Raw genomic sequence first — 18,761 nt, 5'->3', positions numbered from 1 at the left:
AGACAGTAAAAAACTTCTCTCGTTTCCAAAGTACGTACAGAAATTTCTGGAAGAGCTCGTGCGTGGTGTTTTCAGTGAGCGCTGACAGCAAAACCTATAAGGAGCACGCCCCTTGATCCTTCATACTACGCCAGCGAGGCGCTTCCGATAGATGGCGACTCCGTAACTCCTCGCCGCCAATACAAGTTGCGAATAGATAACGGTATCTCTATACGGCCCGACCGGCACGCATGTGTGAAGGTGTTCAAATGCGTGCAGCAAACCATGCATCTGTAATTAAAACAGCTTAGACGCCTCGGACAATAAACGTCGGGTCTTAGGAAGAGGTAGGTAGGCGCCCTTGAAATAGCGAAGCGGCGAAAACGTGCCACGCTTCGAATTTGGGAAGCACCGCGTGTCAAAAGTTATCCCAGTATTCAGAAGTACGTGCTAATTTCAAGCCCATGCTTGACGTGCTATAAATAAGGCATGTCGCTAACACGCCGAAGAAAACGTAATTAGCGCCCTGGGCGTGTTTACGTGAGGCGTCATTTAGATCAAGTCCATCATGGCCTTCAATTTCAGATGTATTTCTAAATACCGGGATCAGGCACGTAAAAACTAGGCGGATGGATTCGTGCCACGTTTTCTTTGGTGTGCTGCACTTAAAAAGAAAATACCTATACCTTACATATGTACAGGGCGTTGACAGATAGGGTAGTTGAGAAGGGGGCACGCACAATGATTTGAGTTCATTGCAGTTAATAACAAGCATCCCCTTGCTATGGAACATTACTAACAAGTTGAAAACGCTTTTCCTCTTTCAGAAAAATCTACAGACCTCATGTTGTGGTGTTCCTGGGGCACATATCTTTTAAAGAACAAGAGATCACATCTGAAGTGCCCAATTTCGTATGCATAATACTGCCGCCGACTATCTACAAAATTCCACCAAAAATCAAGCAAAAGTTGGTCTATGGGCACACTTATGTGAGTTTGAAGTTCACTTATATTCCACGTGTGGCCCCGTGCGTAGTACTCTAATGAATTTTAAACGTAGAAATATGCGACATAGAGAACAGATCACAATACACTTCTATTTTGCAATCTGCATAGGCTTCAAATAACAATATAAGTGCCACGTACGCTTATGTACAGGGTGTTCATGAGGTGATCTAGTCGAAGCGGAGGAAACTAGTTGCAAAAAAAATTGAAGTGCACAATCGACTAATAACAAAAATTAACTAATGAACTTTTGAACTACCTAGCTTATTACGCATGCTTTAATTTAGAAATTATAGCCGTGGAGTTCGCGAGGAGGGCTACACTTGGAACGAATAGCACCATTTTCGAGATATCCGTCACGTCGTTCTTTTTTTCATATTTTGCGGGCTTTCTTCCAAACCCGGAAAAAAGGACTACGTGAGATGTATCGTACACGAAACAACTTGGTAGCTGGTTTCTGAAGCTAGTGCTCTACAAATCTGCATATCACACTCGGTGTCCCATGTCAATAATTAAAGAAGTTGGATGGTTAAGCCTACTTAATGAGTTATTTATGGGGTAAACGACAAATTGCCTTAATTACTATAGCCTACTGCCATGCTATGCATGCTATGAACGCGTGAGTTCGCTTCAATACATATATATATATATATATATATATATATATATATATATATATATATATATATATATATATATATATATATATATATATGTATAGTCCTACTTCTTGGCGCATGAGCTGGGGGGTGGCCTTTCTTGGAATAAACAGCGCTGGACAACTTGATCGGTCTCGGTATTATAAAGTGGTGGAGGAGCGTCAAGACCCCGACGTCCTCTTGCGTTCCCGTCCTCCCTGGAGCTCCGTTCCGGTCGCCGCCTGCGCCCAGCTACCCCTACAACGATGGACACTTCCTACCCCGGCCCTTCCGGTGCCTCTAACCCTACCACACAGAAAACCCCGCCTGCGGTGTCCTCTTGGACTGTGACGAGCCCTCAGCGCGATCCCCCTGTCTTTGTGGGACTCCGCGGTGAGGACGTCGACGATTGGATCGACCACTACGACCGCGTGAGTTCTTGCAACAAGTGGAACGACACCCACAAATTGAGGCACGTCGCATTCTACTTGACCGGTGTTGCCAAGACGTGGTATTTCAACCACGAATCCGACATCGCGGATTGGTCCACGTTTGCGTCCAAGCTGCGGCAAATCTTCGCTTCCTTGTCTGGCCGTGCAGAAGTCGCCAAACAGATGCTGGGAACGCGCCTCCAACTTCCACAAGAGTCTTACACCTCATACATAGAGGATGTCTAGGCTCTGTGCCGCCGTGCGAATCCTAGCATGACGGAAGCCGAACGCGTTCGCCACAGCATAAAAGGCATTGGGTCTGTCGCGTTCAACGCCTTAATCGTGCAAAATCCGGCTTCTGTCCAAGACATCACTTCCACGTGTCAACACCTAGACGAGCTGCAGTCTATTCGTCTTTCACATGACAGCAGCGGTCCATAGGTTATCCATTCTCCAGATCTACGTGTTCTTATCAGCACCATCATCCGCGAAGAGCTTCAACTACAAGACCTAAGGCGTCCACCTGCTGCCTGCACCACAACCCCCACCTTCGACTTGCACGATGTCGTAAAGCAAGAGTTGACAGCAATGACTACACCCACGACGCATCTCGCTCCGGTAGCGCGCCCCACACCTACCTACGCGGATGTTGCTTCGCTACCCACCCCTACCATGACCTCCGTGCCTACTGACGTCTATGCCTATGACCATTTGGCTTCGATGGGAACCAGAGCACTTCCGGCGCCATCCTACCCTCAGTGGCGTCCACCTCGTCCTGTTTGTTTTTACTGTGGTATATGCCGCCATATATTTCGCTTCTGCCGCCGTCGCCAGCAGGGTGAAAGACGAGGCTATGCAGAGCACGAGAGAGACCGCACTCGCCGACCAGACGCCTACTATCTCGCATCGTACTCGTTCCCTTAACACCGTTTTCCGTCTCCTCCAGCTGCTCCCAATCTGCCTCGTAGTTCCCGTTCGGCCAGACGTCGTTCTCCTTCGCCTTACCGGCGCTCTACATCACCGCTTCGCCCCACTTCCCAACTTGTCGACCAGCACTCGGAAAACTAACTGTTGCAGTTTTTGGAGGGGAAACTGCTTCTTATCGGTCTTCAAAAATTCGTCCTGTTCTTCCGGCTAACATGCTTTCTGTAACTGTCGAAGGTGTGCCCGCGTCAGCTCTCATCCATATCGGTGCCGCCGTTTCTGTTCTTCGTATTGATCTGTGTTCCCGGATCCGGAAGTAAAAACGCCTTATTTTGGACCTATTTTGCGTGGTGCTAATAATGCATTCATTCACCCCGACGGACAGTGTACTGCTCATGTTCTCATCGACGGCATACGCCACCACATTGAATTTATCATCCTTCCAACGTGTATCCACGAACTTATACTGGGTTGGGAATTTCTACATTCTGCTTCAGCCATCATTTCATGTAGAGTGGAAGTTGTCCATATCACGGATACAGCGATTGCACTTGTTACGGAGTCTTCCCTTTCATGCGTGAACTTGGCCATCGCTGCAGAGTACGTCCGGCGTCCTGGTCACGAAGACGTTGTAGCCGTAACGTCCAGTCAGATCACCGACGGAGACGCCCTAGTCGCCCCTTCTTCCCGCGGAATTCTCATTGCCACCTGTCTCGTCCGGTTTTCACGTGGCCGCACCCTCCTGTCTGCTTGCAACACGACCCCAGATCCTGTGATGCTGCCCAAAGGGATGACTGTGGCAACCCTCGCCGACACTCAACCTATCTTTATAGTCACGATTTGCCCTCTTTCATCGCCAGCACCAACTTCAGGTTTGGATGATTCTTTCTTTCTTCCAACCGTTCTTGGTTCTGACCTAACAGCCACGCAGTCCGAAGCCTTAATGGTGGTCTTGGCAAAGCACAAATCGTGTTTCGATAGCTTTTCCCCTGTGTTGAGCCAAACTCCTGTGGCTACACGCTGCATCCAAACCGATGGTTCCGCTATAATACGACGACGCCCCTATCGTGTATCGCCGTGCGAACGAAAGGTCATTGAAGAACAGGTTGCTGACATGCTTGCGCGGAAGATAATACGACCTTCATCTAGCCCATGGGCTTCTCCCGTGGTCCTGGTAAAGAAAAAAGATGGCTTCGTTCGCTTTTGAGTCGATTATCGAGCGCTCAATAAGATCCCGCACAAGGACGTATATCCAATACCTCGAATTGACGACGCTTTGGACACACTACAAGGGGCGGAGTATTTCTGCAGCTTGGATCTTCGATCAGGATATTGGCATATTCCGATGAACGAGACTGACAAAGAAAAGACCGCATTCGCTACACCAGACGGACTTTATGAATTTAAGGTGATGCCTCTTGGCCTTTGTACCGCTCCCGCCACATTTGAGCGCATGATAGACAATGTACTTCGTGGTCTAAAATGGAGGACCTGCCTCTGTTATCTGGACGATATTGTCATCTTTTCGTCTGACTTCAACCAACGTCATCATCGATTAGACGAAGTTCTCAAGTGCCTTGCAAATGCTGGTCTCCAGATCAATAGAAAAAAATGCAAATTTGCAAGCAAGACTGTAAAAGTATTGGGTCACGTCGTCTCAAAGGAAGGCATCCAGCCAGACCCCGAAAAGATTAGTGCTGTTCTCCAGTTTCCTCTCTCCCAGCAACAGAAAGATCTACGTAGTTTCCTCGGTATGACGTCATATTTTCGTCGATTTATACGCAACTTCGCTGCAATAGCAGCTCTTCCACACAAGCTATTGGTAACCGGTGCCTCTTTCACATGGACTAGCGACTGCGAGTCGGCTTTTCAAGCTCTTACGCGGCATCTTACTTCCGCACCAGTGCTTCGCCACTTCGATAATCGAGCCCCCACCATACTCCATACTGACGCAAGCGCACAAGGTAATGGCGCAGTACTTCTGCAACGTAATGCAGCTTCTAAAGAGCAAGTCATAGCATATGCCAGCCGAACACTTTCTCAAGCTGAGCGGAACACTGCCATTACAGAGCAAGCCTGCCTGGCTATCATTTGGTCGATTCAGAAATTTCGCCCATACCTTTACGGCCGCCACTTCACCATCGTCACCGACCGTCATGCTCTGTGTTGGCTGTCATGAATGAAAAACATGTCAGGACGCCTAGGACGCTGGATACTCCGCTACCAGGAATATGACTTTACTATTACGTACAAGTCTGGAAAAAGCCGTCATGATACAGACCCAATGTCTCGCTGCCCACTCTCACTCTCTCCCGGTAACGCGCCGTCGTCTTCCCCACCACGTCGTTCTGATGCTACGCCTGCCTCACACCAACTCTCGATAACGACCCTGGACCAAGTTACGCTTTCATCACGCTCTCATTTCATGTCGCTTCAGCGGGACGACTCCAATTGTCGAGCTCTCATGGATCGCCTTAGTGGGTTCGCCGAACCACCCAACAGCCGCTTGCGACGCCAACTTCGACAATTCCGCCCTCAAGGTGGCATGCTACACCGCTACGTTTACCACCCAACAGGTCACCGATGGGTCCCAGTTCTACCTCGATGCCTTCGCCTGCGAGTATTAGAGGCGCTTCACGACGACGCATCGGCTGGCCACTTAGGCTTCCACAAGACTTACGACCGCATAAAGACCCGCTGCTTTTGGCCTGGCCTATCCACAACGGTGGCCAAATACATTGCCTCTTGCGCGTCATGTCAGCACCGCAAACGCTCGACATCCCCTCCTGCCGGTTTGCTCCAACCTCTCCCTTGCCCGGATGCTCCTTTTGAATTTGATAGTGTTGATTTATATGGTCCTTTGCCGTTGACACCCTCTGGTCCCCGTTGGATTGTCACTTCGGTCGACCATTTAACAAGATATGCCGAGACTGCCCCTCTGCGATCCTGCAACGCTTCTGAGGTCGCCGACTTTTTCTTGCGCTCCATCGTCTTGCGCCATGGGGCTCCTCGCGTTCTACTCAGTGACCATGGCAAGGCGTTCATTTCACAAGTTCTCGAGGAAGTTACCGTCCACAAATCTACTTCTAGATATCATCCGCAAACCACTGGCCTTGCTGAGCGCTTCCACCGTACGATGTCTGACATGATTTCCATGTACATCGGTCCTGGTCACACTGACTGGGATAAAATTCGTCCTTTTGTGACATTCGTATATAATACTGCTATTCAATGGACTACCGGCTACAGCCCTTTCTTCCTTGTGTATGGACGATCTCCTTCCACAATATTCGACTGCGAACTCTTTTTAGCACCTTCTTTGCCTAACGCGTCGCTTCCAGTAGATTTTGCTGCCCGAGTTGCACATTGCCGTTAAATCGCCCGGCAAAGCACAGAAGCTACCCAAGCTGAGCACAAGCGTCACTGCTACAACAAACGCCGTGACCTACGTTTTCACCTTGGAGACCAAGTCGCGCTTTGGACTCCAGTCCGCACCCAAGGCCTCTGTGAGAAGTTCCTTGAACGCTACATTGGCCCATACACCGTTGTGCAGCAAACATCTGCAGTGAATTCTCTCGTCCACCCCGTACACTCCGTCACTGACCGGCACCGCCGGAATGCCGAAATCGTTCACGTCTCGCGGATGAAGCCCTTCACTCCCCGTTTAGATAACCTCTAATCTGCGGCCAGGCTGGCCGCTTCCATGACGGGGGAAAGTTGGTGTAAGCCCTAATAACTTACTTCGTCGTTTTCATTTGTACATAGCCATCATCATCTTCCCTGTTCTTCTACTTCATCGCGCATGAACTGGGGCGTTGCCTTTCTTGGAATAAACAGCGCTGGACAACTTGATCAGTCTCGGTATTATAATATATATATTTTGTGATGCAAACAAAGGACAGTACACGAGAGAAGCAGGAAGCGTTGGCAGCGTCTGAACCACTGCAGACCAGGCACGAGGGAGTCTTGAAGAAGGGGACAATGGGGTTTGTCTTCACCACGTCAAGATTTTTGTTACCATTGGTCGACGGTTGTGGCGAAGCGGGTGAGCTGACGGCGTTCTTTGGCGCGTAAGGCAGTTTCAGAGGTGGGCGTACATTCGGATGAGTCGGGTTTGCACGAAAGAACGGTGTCGAGTGTGGTCGAAGGTTTGCCACCATACAACAAGAAGAATTGGGCAAAGCCTGTGGTCGCCCGAACTGCATTGTTCTAGGCGTATGTAATACATGGCAAAATGAATTCGCGAATAAAGGGGCGACATTTTGGGAGAGCATGTCGCCAAAAATGCGGTTAAATCAATGCGTCAAACGATTGGTTTGAGCACGGTAGGCGGTGGTGGTGTCATGAACGATGCGACAGCAAGGAGTGCGTTTACTAGTTCAGAGAGGAGCACAAGTCCTCTATGGCTCAGAAGTTGATGAGCTGCAGCGTAACGGAGATGAAGTTTTGCAGGAGGAAGGATGCTATATTACTGGCCGTGGCAGCAGGCAGAATGGCTGTTTATGCGTATCGTGTCACGTCATCGATTGTGAGGTGAATTACGCAGGTAAATCAGGCGTTAAGCACTCGGGATACGTGGGCCGCTCTTGAAGTTAGCGCAGTGTCGTGCCGACCCGCGGCGGAGGCGAAACATTATTTCAACCAGCACATCTCGTCGATGCATTGCCTTGTGTCAAGGGAGGACTGTGGTGAACGCGGGAGCCACTGGTGACCTGCTTGTATGATGTCCCCACATCGCTCCATATCATATCAGGGCCGGACGGGGATCATCGCCGTCGTGTTTTTGTTGCGACCAACGCCGTGTGCACTGATCCGCACTTTGGCAGCAGCAGCGGATCTGTGAATAACCTACCTACTGAACCATTGTTTACTATTCTTTAGATCAGTGCTGTTACTGTTCGTTTTTTTCCTCAGCCTTTTTTTCCCCTTTCTGCTGCTGCTGCCGAGCTGTTTGGTTATGTCACCAGCCGAAATGGAAAAAAAAGATATCAAAGAGTTAAAATAAGAATTTTCGCGAGGTGATCAGAGGACTGCCCACGAGAGAGCTTCGCAAAGAAATACGTCACGTGAAACCAAGTCGTGGCTTTTTTAATAAGAAGTTTGAAGAAATGTCGGTGCAGTGCTGGCAGCTTGGAAAAGAAAATAGTGAGCTAAAGTCTGAACATGGCGTTATCAAAACTGAATGCTATCAATTGAAGAAAGCTCGTTCTCAACAATGAGCGTAGAACTACCGCCCTAGAGCAGTATTCGCGAAATGAAAATATTGATGTGAAAAACGTCCTTGTCGTGGAAAGTGAACAGTTGAATAAGGTCATTCGGAAAATTGGTGAAGCTGTCGGCGAATCCGCGAGGGAAGATGACATTGAAATTTGCCAGCACGTGACTACTAGAGATGACCCTTGCCCCCATATTATTGTGCAGTTCAACCGTCGGTCAAAGCGCGACTAAGTATTAGAGAAGGCGCATAACATACGTTTAACGACAGCCGATATTGGTTGCCCAGGAAAGACCTTTATCTTCGTAAATAAACAACTATGACCGCAGTTAAAAAAGCAGCTTGGACAAACTGTTGCGCGCAAGAAGCGAGCCGAACGGAGATTTGCCTGGCCAATGGGCGGCAAAATTTTTGAGCGAAAGGATGAGATGTTGCGGGTGCTTCAGATAACAAATCAAAGCGTTCTAGAAAAGGTCGCCTGAACTCGTAAAGCTCCAACTTAAAAAGAAAAGCATCAGGACGGCTGCACATTTCCGAATGCCACACCCGTTAAGTCTATGGCTATCGGGAATAAAACGCCACATTTTTTTTCCTCGTGTAGAAGTACAGTCAGCCCGAAACAAGGCAGAACAGATAGCGATACGGTTTCAATTGTTTGAACTCTCTTTCAACGTCACGATGGTTTCTGAAACCTGGTATAGCCGCCAGTCTTAACTTCTTTGTATTCCTAGTTATGCTACCTATTCCTTGAACCGGAGTGATAAGATGGGTGACGTGGTTAGGCTTTTAGTAACGAATGTGTTTCATCATCATCATCAGCCTGGTTACGCCCACTGCAGGGCAAAGGCCTCTCCCATATTTTTCCAACAGCCCCGGTCATGTACTAATTGTGGCCATGCCGTCCCTGCAAACTTCTTAATCTCATCCGCCCACCTAACTTTCTGCCGCCCCCTGCTATGCTTCGCTTCCCTTGGAATCCAGTCCGTAACCCTTAATGACCATCGGTTATCTCCCTCCTCATTACATGTCCTGCCCATGCCCATTTCTTTTTCTTGATTTCAACTAAGATGTCATTAACTCGCGTTTGTTCCCTCAACCAATCTGCTCTTTTCTTATCCCTTAACGTTACACCTATCATTCTTCTTTCCATAGCTCGTTGCGTCGTCCTCAATTTGAGTAGAACCCTTTTCGTAAGCCTCCAGGTTTCTGCCCCCTAGGTGAGTACTGGTAAGACACAGCTATTATACACTTTTCTCTTGAGGGATAATGGCAACCTGCTGTTCAAGATCTGAGAATGCCTGCCAAACGCAACCCAGCCCATTCTTATTCTTCTGATTATTTCCGTCTCATGATCCGGGTCCGCAGTTACTACCTGCCCTAAGTAGATGAGTAGTAGTAGAAGAATGTGTTCGAGTGTGAATAAAAATGCGGTTGGATCACATACGGCAGACATTGTCAGCTCCTGACTGGAAACTTACCATTAATCTTGAAAAGGAAGGTGTACAATCGGTGAATTTTACCAGTGCGGACATATGGGGTAGAGACTTGGAGACTGACAAATAAGCTTGAGAACAAATTAAGGACAGCGCAAAGAGCGATGGAACGAAGATTGCTAGGCATAACGTTAAGAGGCAGAAAGAGAGCGCTTTGGATCAGAAAGCAAACGGGTACAGACGATATTCTAAATGTCATCAAGAGAAAAAAAATGGAGCTGGGCAAGTCATGTAATGTGCCGGTTAGATAACCGGTGGACCATCAGGGTTGCAAAATGGGTACGAAGAGAAGGGAAGCACAGCCGAGGACGGCAGAAGACAAGGTGGAGCGATGAAATTAGGAAATGCGCGGTCGCTAGTTGGAATCAGTTGGCGCAGGACATGGGTAATTGGAGATCGCAGGGAGAGGCCTTCGTCCTGCAGTGGACATAAAATAGGCTGGTGATGATGAGTGTGAAATAGTTGAAGCGTTTTTTATGATTACTGGTGATCATCAGATAATGACTGTGAAATGTTGTTTGTGATTTTTTTCTCTGATATACCACCCACCGAAATGCAACGTGTCCACCTTTATTAAGTTTTCGAACACTTTCCTGTCGTGGGCCAATGAAAATGAGAACAACCTTACTATAGGCGGTGATCTAAATATTGACATGCTGACTTCCAGCCGCCAACATCTTCAACTTTGCGATATCTGGGAATCTAACTCATTTACAAATGTTATATAAGAACCTACTCGATTCCATTCTCATTCCTGCCCAGTTATTGACATCATTATAACAATTAGCACAAATGTATCCTATTTGGTCTGGTGTCATTAAAACAGATCTTATTGACCATCCACGTGCATACGCAGTTTTAAGCGATAAGAAATTTTAATTTATGGATGCGAAGCCATAATTCCGTTACATATGCTTCAAGCATGGCTATCATACTTACTTCATGTATATCTAAGATTAAATGGAACGGCGTTTTCTGTGAAACCCACACAGACACAGGGTATATTCTCTTTATTGAAACTTTTCTAGAAGCCTATACCAAGTGTTTTATTCAAAACAATGAAGCGGCTGCGCAAGGCAAGGAAGCCTTGGATTACTTCAGAGTACGTTAAAGCTACAAAATAAAAGAAAATGTACTTTACGAGCGCTTTTTAAAATCTGGGAACGAAGAAGGCGTTAAGACCCCCCAATTTAGAAAATACAATACTACTACAAATAATCTTTTAGGAAGAAACAAACCCGAGTTGTTCAGTATCCTCTTTGATCCCGAAAAGAAAACCCCGAAATATCTGAAGCCGTCTGGACAAGGTTGAACATGTTGCCATGCTCAGACGGCAGCACATACCCGAATAAACTTACCGCGGGCAATCAGATCCTCACTAGTGATGACCTTGCCGTAGCCTTTGATAAATTCTTTACCTCCATTGGAGAGAGTTCACATGAGAACCATTTCAAGTGGTTCATGACCACGCAAGTAATCGAGTGCGAATTTCTGTTTCCAGTAACTACACAGGAGGTTACCGCTCATTTCTTGGCCCTAAAGAACAGTAGGTGTTGTGACGCTGACCGCCTGGCAATTCGTCTAATTTATCATGTTATACATATTCTATCCCCTGTCTTAGAATATATCAAGAATTTTATGTTTTCAATAGGAACTTTTCCTAAGCGTCTTCAGATAGCAAAATTTCTATTATTTGCAAGGGTGGTAACAAAACAAACATCAAATTAAAGACCCATTTCCATCCTGCCATTTTTTTCTAGAGTAACTGAAAAACTAATACATAAACTAATAGTTTCATTCATAACCAAGCACCACATTACGACGCTTTTCCGTTTGGTTTCACAGAGCAGTGTTCAACTGAAACGGCGCTACTAACGCAAAAAGAAATCATACTGTGTGCATACAAAAAGGAAACATATACACTCGGAATTTACGCTGACTTCACAAAAGCCTTCGATAGAATTAGCCACATTACGATAATTAAGAAAACTCGACCACTATGCTTTCAAGGGTAACCTTCTAAATGTAATAAAATCATATATTGGATACCGACAGCTAAAATTTGAAATTATTGGCTATGCGTCTAATTTTAAAGAATTATCGAAGGGCGTTTCCCAAGGTGGTATTCTGGGTCCGCTACTCATCAATGTCTACGTAGATGACTTGGTAAACATCGATTAAAGTACAAGCTTTATAATTTATGCAGGTGATACAAGCTTATTTTTTAAAGACTGCTATTTGCATAAACTTCTGTACAAAGCAAACAGTGTCTTGGAAGTACTGAACACCTGGATCATAAGCGATTCATTAATTATACACACCTCCAAAACAAAACCACACTTTCGTCCCAAAGATAAGCCCGTAAACTGCGGTTTGACCCTAACGATTGGCCCAGAAGCAATTAAAATTGAACTCATATAGTGAGAACCATAGAAATGATTTTTGATGAAGATATGCTAGAGAACAGTCAGGCTGAGCTTGTTCGCTCGTATCGTTGGTGTCCTATCGCGTCTGCGTTTTCGTTTGCCGCAACCAATTAAACTCCTACTGTAAAATTTCTCTATTTTTCTATTTTTATCTGCACTATAGAATTGCTATGGTATGATTCACGAAAACGGAAAGGAACTTAGAATATTCAGACTGCAAATAAAAGCTGTACGTGTAATTGCACGTGCTCCACGCGATGCGCACTCTAAACCCATTTTCGAAGCCCTAAATTTACAACCAATGCCGAAAATTTATAATTCAGTTTTATTTAGGCGATATACTACTTGCCCAAAAAAACCTAATTCTTCTCTAATAGACTTAGCACGTTTAACACCATACGCTAGCTCGTATAGCACGAGAACCACTGATGCTTGAAAAATACCTTGCACAAGTACCAACTATGGTCCCTAAATGAACTATTTGCTGCCACTAACACTAAACAGGTTTCGACAAGCAAACGAATGATGCGTTCTTTTTCTACAAACATCCCTTTTTATGACCGTGTAGAATTCAATCGATATAATATTCAAAGACATGTTTGCCACTCTACAAATACTGATGCTTTAATGTTCCTGTTTGCTATGTGTTAAATGGTGTGAAAAACTTCGTCAAGCATTGATGGCTTTTTGCTTTCGCCCTACAGCATCACTGTTGTGATTGTTATATTGCCTCCTATGGTGTTGAACTAAACTGATTTGAGTAGGTTTGATTTGACGGTTTCTCATTACTGACGGAGAAACAGCTGTCACAGCTTTGCTTACTCAAGCAATCCTGCAGTATAGCCAAACAAGTCACCGGAGGACCACTGCCTACAACCCTCAGACGAATGAAGTAACGGAACGACTGAACAAGCCGCCCGCCGACTTGTTAGCGATGTACGTCGACGTCGAGCACAAGATGTGGGTGGCCATTCTCCCGTTTGTAACTTTTGCATGTATCACGGCTGTGCAAGAAACAACACAGTTCACGCCGTTCAAACTAGTTTACAGAAGCAATCCTACGGCGACTCTCTACGCCATGCTGCCACACATCACCGACGAAGAAAATGTGGAAGCCGCCGCCGGCATCCAATGCGCCGAAGAAGCCGGACAACTCGCCCGCGTGCTCATCAAGAACCAGCAGAGGGCCGACAGCCGACACTACAATCTTCGACGATGCTACGTGGAATACCAGCCCGGCGACCACATTCGGGTTTAGACATGGATACACTGACAACTAAGTGAGGAGCAATTGCGACGCTTTTTCACAAGCTTACGAGATTATCTGACGCATTGGCGCACTGGACTATGATGTTGTGCCAGACGGTATTTCGTAATCACAGCGGCGCCGCAGGCGACGTGGAATATTCCATGTTGTGCGCCTTAAGACGTTCTACGAGCGCTTCGAACCTCGGGACTTTGTTTCTTCGTTGCTTGGCTAATTTTTGCTGCTGACTGTACTTTTGTTTTTCGCTTTCTTGTTTGCAGCATCGGAATTTTGCTTTCTAAGAGGAGGGTACTTACACGTGTACTTGTTCATCTTTATCGGCTGACCGCGTTTCAGCGTCTAAAAAATGTTATCGCTCAGCGCAGGATGCACCTGTATGTATCGGTGATTTCTCGAATGTCATCGATGGGAGTATCCGTTGTCTGTTGTCGCCGAACCTTGCATAACCTTATTCCATGTACGCGCGACGCGCATTGTGTTGTACTTCCTGGAAGACACGCGGGCACCAGCGAATACTCTGGCTGAAGTGCTCTGGCTCTTGTATGGCTCATGTATAAAAGTGCTTGACCCTCTGATCGGATTTTCCACGATCACCGACTGTGCGCGCCACCACCGTCGTTCTTTGAGTGCAGTCTGTTTTTGACGGCACATGTGCGCCCCAATAAAACGTTAGTTTCGTCATTCACAGAGTTGCTGCTGTCTTCACCGTCACCACTACCTGACTATCATTAATTCCAGTGTAATGCAACACTTATTCAGCTGAGTTCGCAAATACATTTATTGCATTGAGACCCCACCTCAATGCCTTACACTTCTCAAGGTCGATGCCGTAGGGCTGTGCTTCACTGCATGGCGCCATGTCCACTTGTTACCGCGACGCACGTTTATATTGTTCGATCAACCGCAATAATTTTGACTTTTGCACGAAATGTGTCAACAGCCGAATCATGTACGTGACTGAATTGAAGTCGAGTGGTCAGGTAGAAAATGATTCCCAGTCAATCTAATGTGCTTCCGGTAGTGTATTATAAGGAACAAGAGCCCACTGGAGAGGACAGTATCCGTCGCCATCATTAGTTCGCTGAAACCAGACGTTTCCGCTTTTTGCGACAATGTGCCTTGAGCTACAAGTGTGCTAATTGGACGGCGTATCAAGAAAGCCTCGAATAGAAGCAGTCAAATTTTGTCTTATAGGTGAAAGCACACTTGGAAAGTTTTTCAAAAGAGAACAATGCTCCACGATACCCTATAACTTCTAATACGCACGTTTATCGGCCTCGATGAGCTGCCTGTAATCGAGCTCCGTGAAACTATTGCGCAATTCTTTTCATGGTCGTGCATTCTTGTGCTATTGGTTAACGATGGTGGGTGAGTAACAAAAATAGCAATTCTTAGGTCTAATATATCATTATTCTCAGGAAAGACTACTTACAGATGTGAAAAGTATCGTGTGCTTGCACTGTTGCTGCAGGAGGAGGCCGCCAAAATGGTGACCTGCATCAGCCAAAAAGGAATCAACCCTCCACCCGTCTACGCCGTTTCAGTCACCTTGCAAGCCCGCTCATACACGCCCAAGGTGGACGATACGAATGAACATAAAATCGGCGCCTACGCTGTGTTTCAGGAGTGCGACCGCTTCCGCGAATACGCGACTCCTCACGGGGTGAGCACCATGATGCAGGACCAGCGATGTACCGTACACCAAAAATGAGGAAACTGGTAAACTTGAACTAGGTCTTCACATGCCGAAAGATGCAATTGATCAGGGGCTGGGTCGTCCAACGAGCTGAAATGTGTGGTAATCAGGAAGAGATACCATCTGAGCCATTAAACGGCATAAAAGGTAAACGGCGTAAGAAAACAAAGGAAAGTATGTACAGTCATAAGAAAAGCCTGCCCGCAAATACAAGCGAGAATCTCAGAACGAGCAAAGTTGCTTAGCACATGAAGCCGCCGAGAGGACCACGTGACCCACGTAAAAATCAAATTTTTTAGAACAATCTCCAAGTATAATTTGCGAGAGTGCGCTCGACAAAAAACGTGTTTCTTTTTACAAGTATCAGGTTTGCAGAACTTGTGTCTGCTGCGCAACAGAACCAGCAACTGGGGCCAAACGCGATATTCGCTGTGTCTAGAAATCGCCCCCTTACATGCAATGTGCATAAACAAAGAGAACTTGGGCGACACACAGCAAATCTCTCCTTCATACCATTATATAATATTAAGCAGAATTAATATCATATTTTCCGTATCGTTACTCGAAGTGACCCTCATTACATGCGCAGCAAATAGAATTGCTTAAATGCGTAAATGTAAATGTTTGATCGTCACCTTCATGCCTAATGTTCACTTCACGTTTTGCAATTCAGGAATTGAGTTGCTTTTTATGTGTTCAGAAGGCATATTATTTGGAAAGAATTCTGACACTGTCAAAAGCTTCAAGACGTATATAAAAGAATTGTAGCACCAAATCCACGAGTGCTTCATTTAAATGTTTTGAACTGATTAAAGAGCACTTTGTTAAAACCAGGCGGTCACAAAATATATTTTAACGCAAGTTTACCAGCGCTTTGCAAAGTGTGGAATAATTGCAAACTTTATTGCATGTGTGCATGCTGTGAAAGGTTAACATCTTCAAAGAATAAATCCCAAATAGGGCCGGTGCACGTGGATTGCTAACATAGACACTTGAAGATTATAGCCCGTGTTTTACTTCCTTTATGCCACTTAAGTCCTTATTTCGTCGTTGCGCTAATATACAAAGCTTAGTCTTCAATAAGATATTAAAAATAAGTTCTATAGTTTTACATGCAAAATCCACGATATGCTTGTGAGATACTCACGATTATTTTGGACCACCTGCAGCTTATTTAACCTGAAGGAAAGGCGCCGTACACAAGTGTGTTGTGTTTCGCCTTACTCGAAGTGTGGCAACCGCTGTCAGAATCGCACCCACGACCTCGAGCTTAGTAATACAGCGAAGGGCCACTAGGATACCACGGCGTGTTGTCTGTCTGGGCGATATCAAGAAAAAAAAATTAATTTGCGAGCTGCCGAAACCAATATTTATTATTGGATGCCTGAGCAAGATTCAGCACATAAGTCTGCGGCTTACTTATAGCCAAGCGAACAGTGCACAGGCACGTTTTACCCGCATGACGACGAGAGTGCTTTTCCCTCAAACTTTTATAAAAGAAATAACTCTACTGACGTCATTCTGTCGCACTTTTAAAACTCCCTTTTATTGAACTCACCGCACAATCAACCTGCAGAGAATTAGCGTCAAATTGCCTGAAATGAAAGGTAAGTCATTTTTGCGAGGCGGCATTGTAAAAATAGTGTTACGTTAAATACGTTAAATATTCCGCCGATTCCGATAGATTCCAACCTCCCGCGAGAAGTGACGCCATTAAATACGGTGCGCAATAACTCCGTCCCTATCTCAACCCCAACTCACGCACGCAAAATTCAACTGTAGGTTGAAGGGCATTCTAATGTTTGTTTGTCACCAATTCGAATTGCCAAATTGGAACCCAGTCCTACTGAAGTCCTTTTTCACAAGCAAAATTGCTGAGATAAGCATCGCTTTCCACATATGTGTCCGAAAATTTCTTAATTAGTAAAAGACGTAGCCCTTATTATTATTGCAAACTTTAGCGGGAGACCATTACGAGACTTACTATCATTACAGTTTGACCAAATTTAATAGACAAGATTAGCGTAGACCCGTTGTCGATTGTATCTGCAGTATATTGCGAGTCTGAACCATAGGTGAGCGTCAGTACTGCCATCTCCGACTCCAATGTCAATATGGATACTAATCGCGGGATTTCCGCTAAACAGGCGTGAATTTAAAATTGCTCAATGTCAGCATTTCAACGTCCAACAAAGCAATCAAATGAAATGTAAAAGAGGGATTCTTTTAAAACCTAATGATCTGGAAATTTTGGCTTTCCGCTGAAATAATATGCGCCTCATCATACCGTTTAATACTATACAAAGCTAGTCCGAGTTTATTCACAACGAAATTCTTCACTATAAGTAAGAAACTATTTATTAAGTTATCGCGGTAAACTGCGAATGCTCCTGAAATCAGGATTGGTATCCGACTTCGTGCGCAAAAATGAGGAAGGCGATGATATAAAAGCAGGCCGGACAAAGCGATGTTGCTGGCCCTTGACCAGTTTTGTAGTGAAATCGGCATACGTGTAATAACGCGCATACTTGTACTGTTCCGTGGATTTCTGTTTCCAGAATATGTGCATTTGACGTGACAAAAGAAACATAACTATGCGAGCGCTTTTCGATCTGTTCCAAAATACATCGTCGTCGTCGTTGCCGATGTCGTCGTCATCATCATCATTATCATGATCATCATCATGATCATCATCATCGTTTTATGTCCCCTGCAGTACGAAGGCGTCTCCCTGTGATCTCCAATTACCCTTGTCCTGCGCCAACCGATTCCAACTAGCGCCCGCGAATTTCCTAATTTCATCGCTCCACTTTGTTTTCTGCCGTCCTCGACTGCGTTTCCCTTCTCTTGGTACCCATTCTGTAGCCCTAATGGTCAAACGGTTATCTAACTGGCGCATTACATCACCTGCCCAGCTCCATTTCTTTCTGTTAATGTGAATTATAATATCGGCTACACCCGTTTGCTCTATCATCTCAAACAGCTCTCTTTCTGTCTCGTATCGTTATGCCTAGCAATCACTGTTCCATCGCTCTTTGCGCGGTCCTTAACTTGTTCTCAAGCTTCTTTGTCCTTCTCCAAGCCTCTGCCCCATATGTTTGCACTGGTAAAATGCACTGATTGTACAGCTTCCTTTTCAATGATAATGATAAGATTCCAGTCAGGAGCTGACAATCTCTGCCGTATGCGATTTAAACCATATTTATTCTCCTATAAATTTCCTTCTCATGATCTGAGTTCTCTGTGATTAATTGACCTGTAAACGTACTCCTTCACAGACGCTAGCGGCTGACTGGTGACCTAGGACTGTTGTTTTCGTGCCCGGCTCTTCATCATGATTTTTTTCTTCTGCGTATTAATCTTCAACCCCACTCTCACACTCTGTCTGTTAAGGTCATCAATCATTTGTTGTAATTTATCTGCATTGTTGTTCAATAGAACAATGTCATCGGCAAACCGAAGGTTACTGAGGTATTCGCCGTCGATCCTTACTCCTAAGCCTTCCCAGTATAATAGCTTGAATACTTCCTCCAAGCACGTAGTGAATAGCAATGGAGAGATTGTGTCTCCCTGTCTCACCCCTTTCTTTACAGGTACCTTCCTGCTTTTGTTGTGTAGAATTAAGGTATATATGAAACTTCTATACATAGTTTCCGAAGTACTTACGTAAGTGGTCTGTACACCTTG

The 18,761-nt window shown here is 45.6% G+C and overlaps 1 protein-coding gene across 1 annotated transcript in view; it reads left to right on the top strand.

Annotated features, from left to right (window-relative positions):
• The window catches only part of LOC142591473 (uncharacterized), a 46,355-nt gene extending 31,266 nt beyond the window's left edge, over positions 1-15,089 (top strand). The window contains exons 6-7 of the mRNA XM_075703801.1: positions 807-969; positions 14,850-15,089. Of these exons, the coding sequence (XP_075559916.1) occupies positions 807-969; positions 14,850-15,089 (403 nt within the window). The remainder of the gene's footprint in view (positions 1-806; positions 970-14,849) is intronic.
• The last annotated feature ends 3,672 nt before the right edge of the window (positions 15,090-18,761 follow it).

This window comes from Dermacentor variabilis, chromosome 8 (assembly GCF_050947875.1).
Source record: "Dermacentor variabilis isolate Ectoservices chromosome 8, ASM5094787v1, whole genome shotgun sequence".
In the NCBI taxonomy this organism is placed as follows: domain Eukaryota; kingdom Metazoa; phylum Arthropoda; class Arachnida; order Ixodida; family Ixodidae; genus Dermacentor; species Dermacentor variabilis.
The sequence above is the reverse complement of the archived record's forward strand: the minus strand, read 5'-3'. Positions and strand labels throughout refer to the sequence as shown.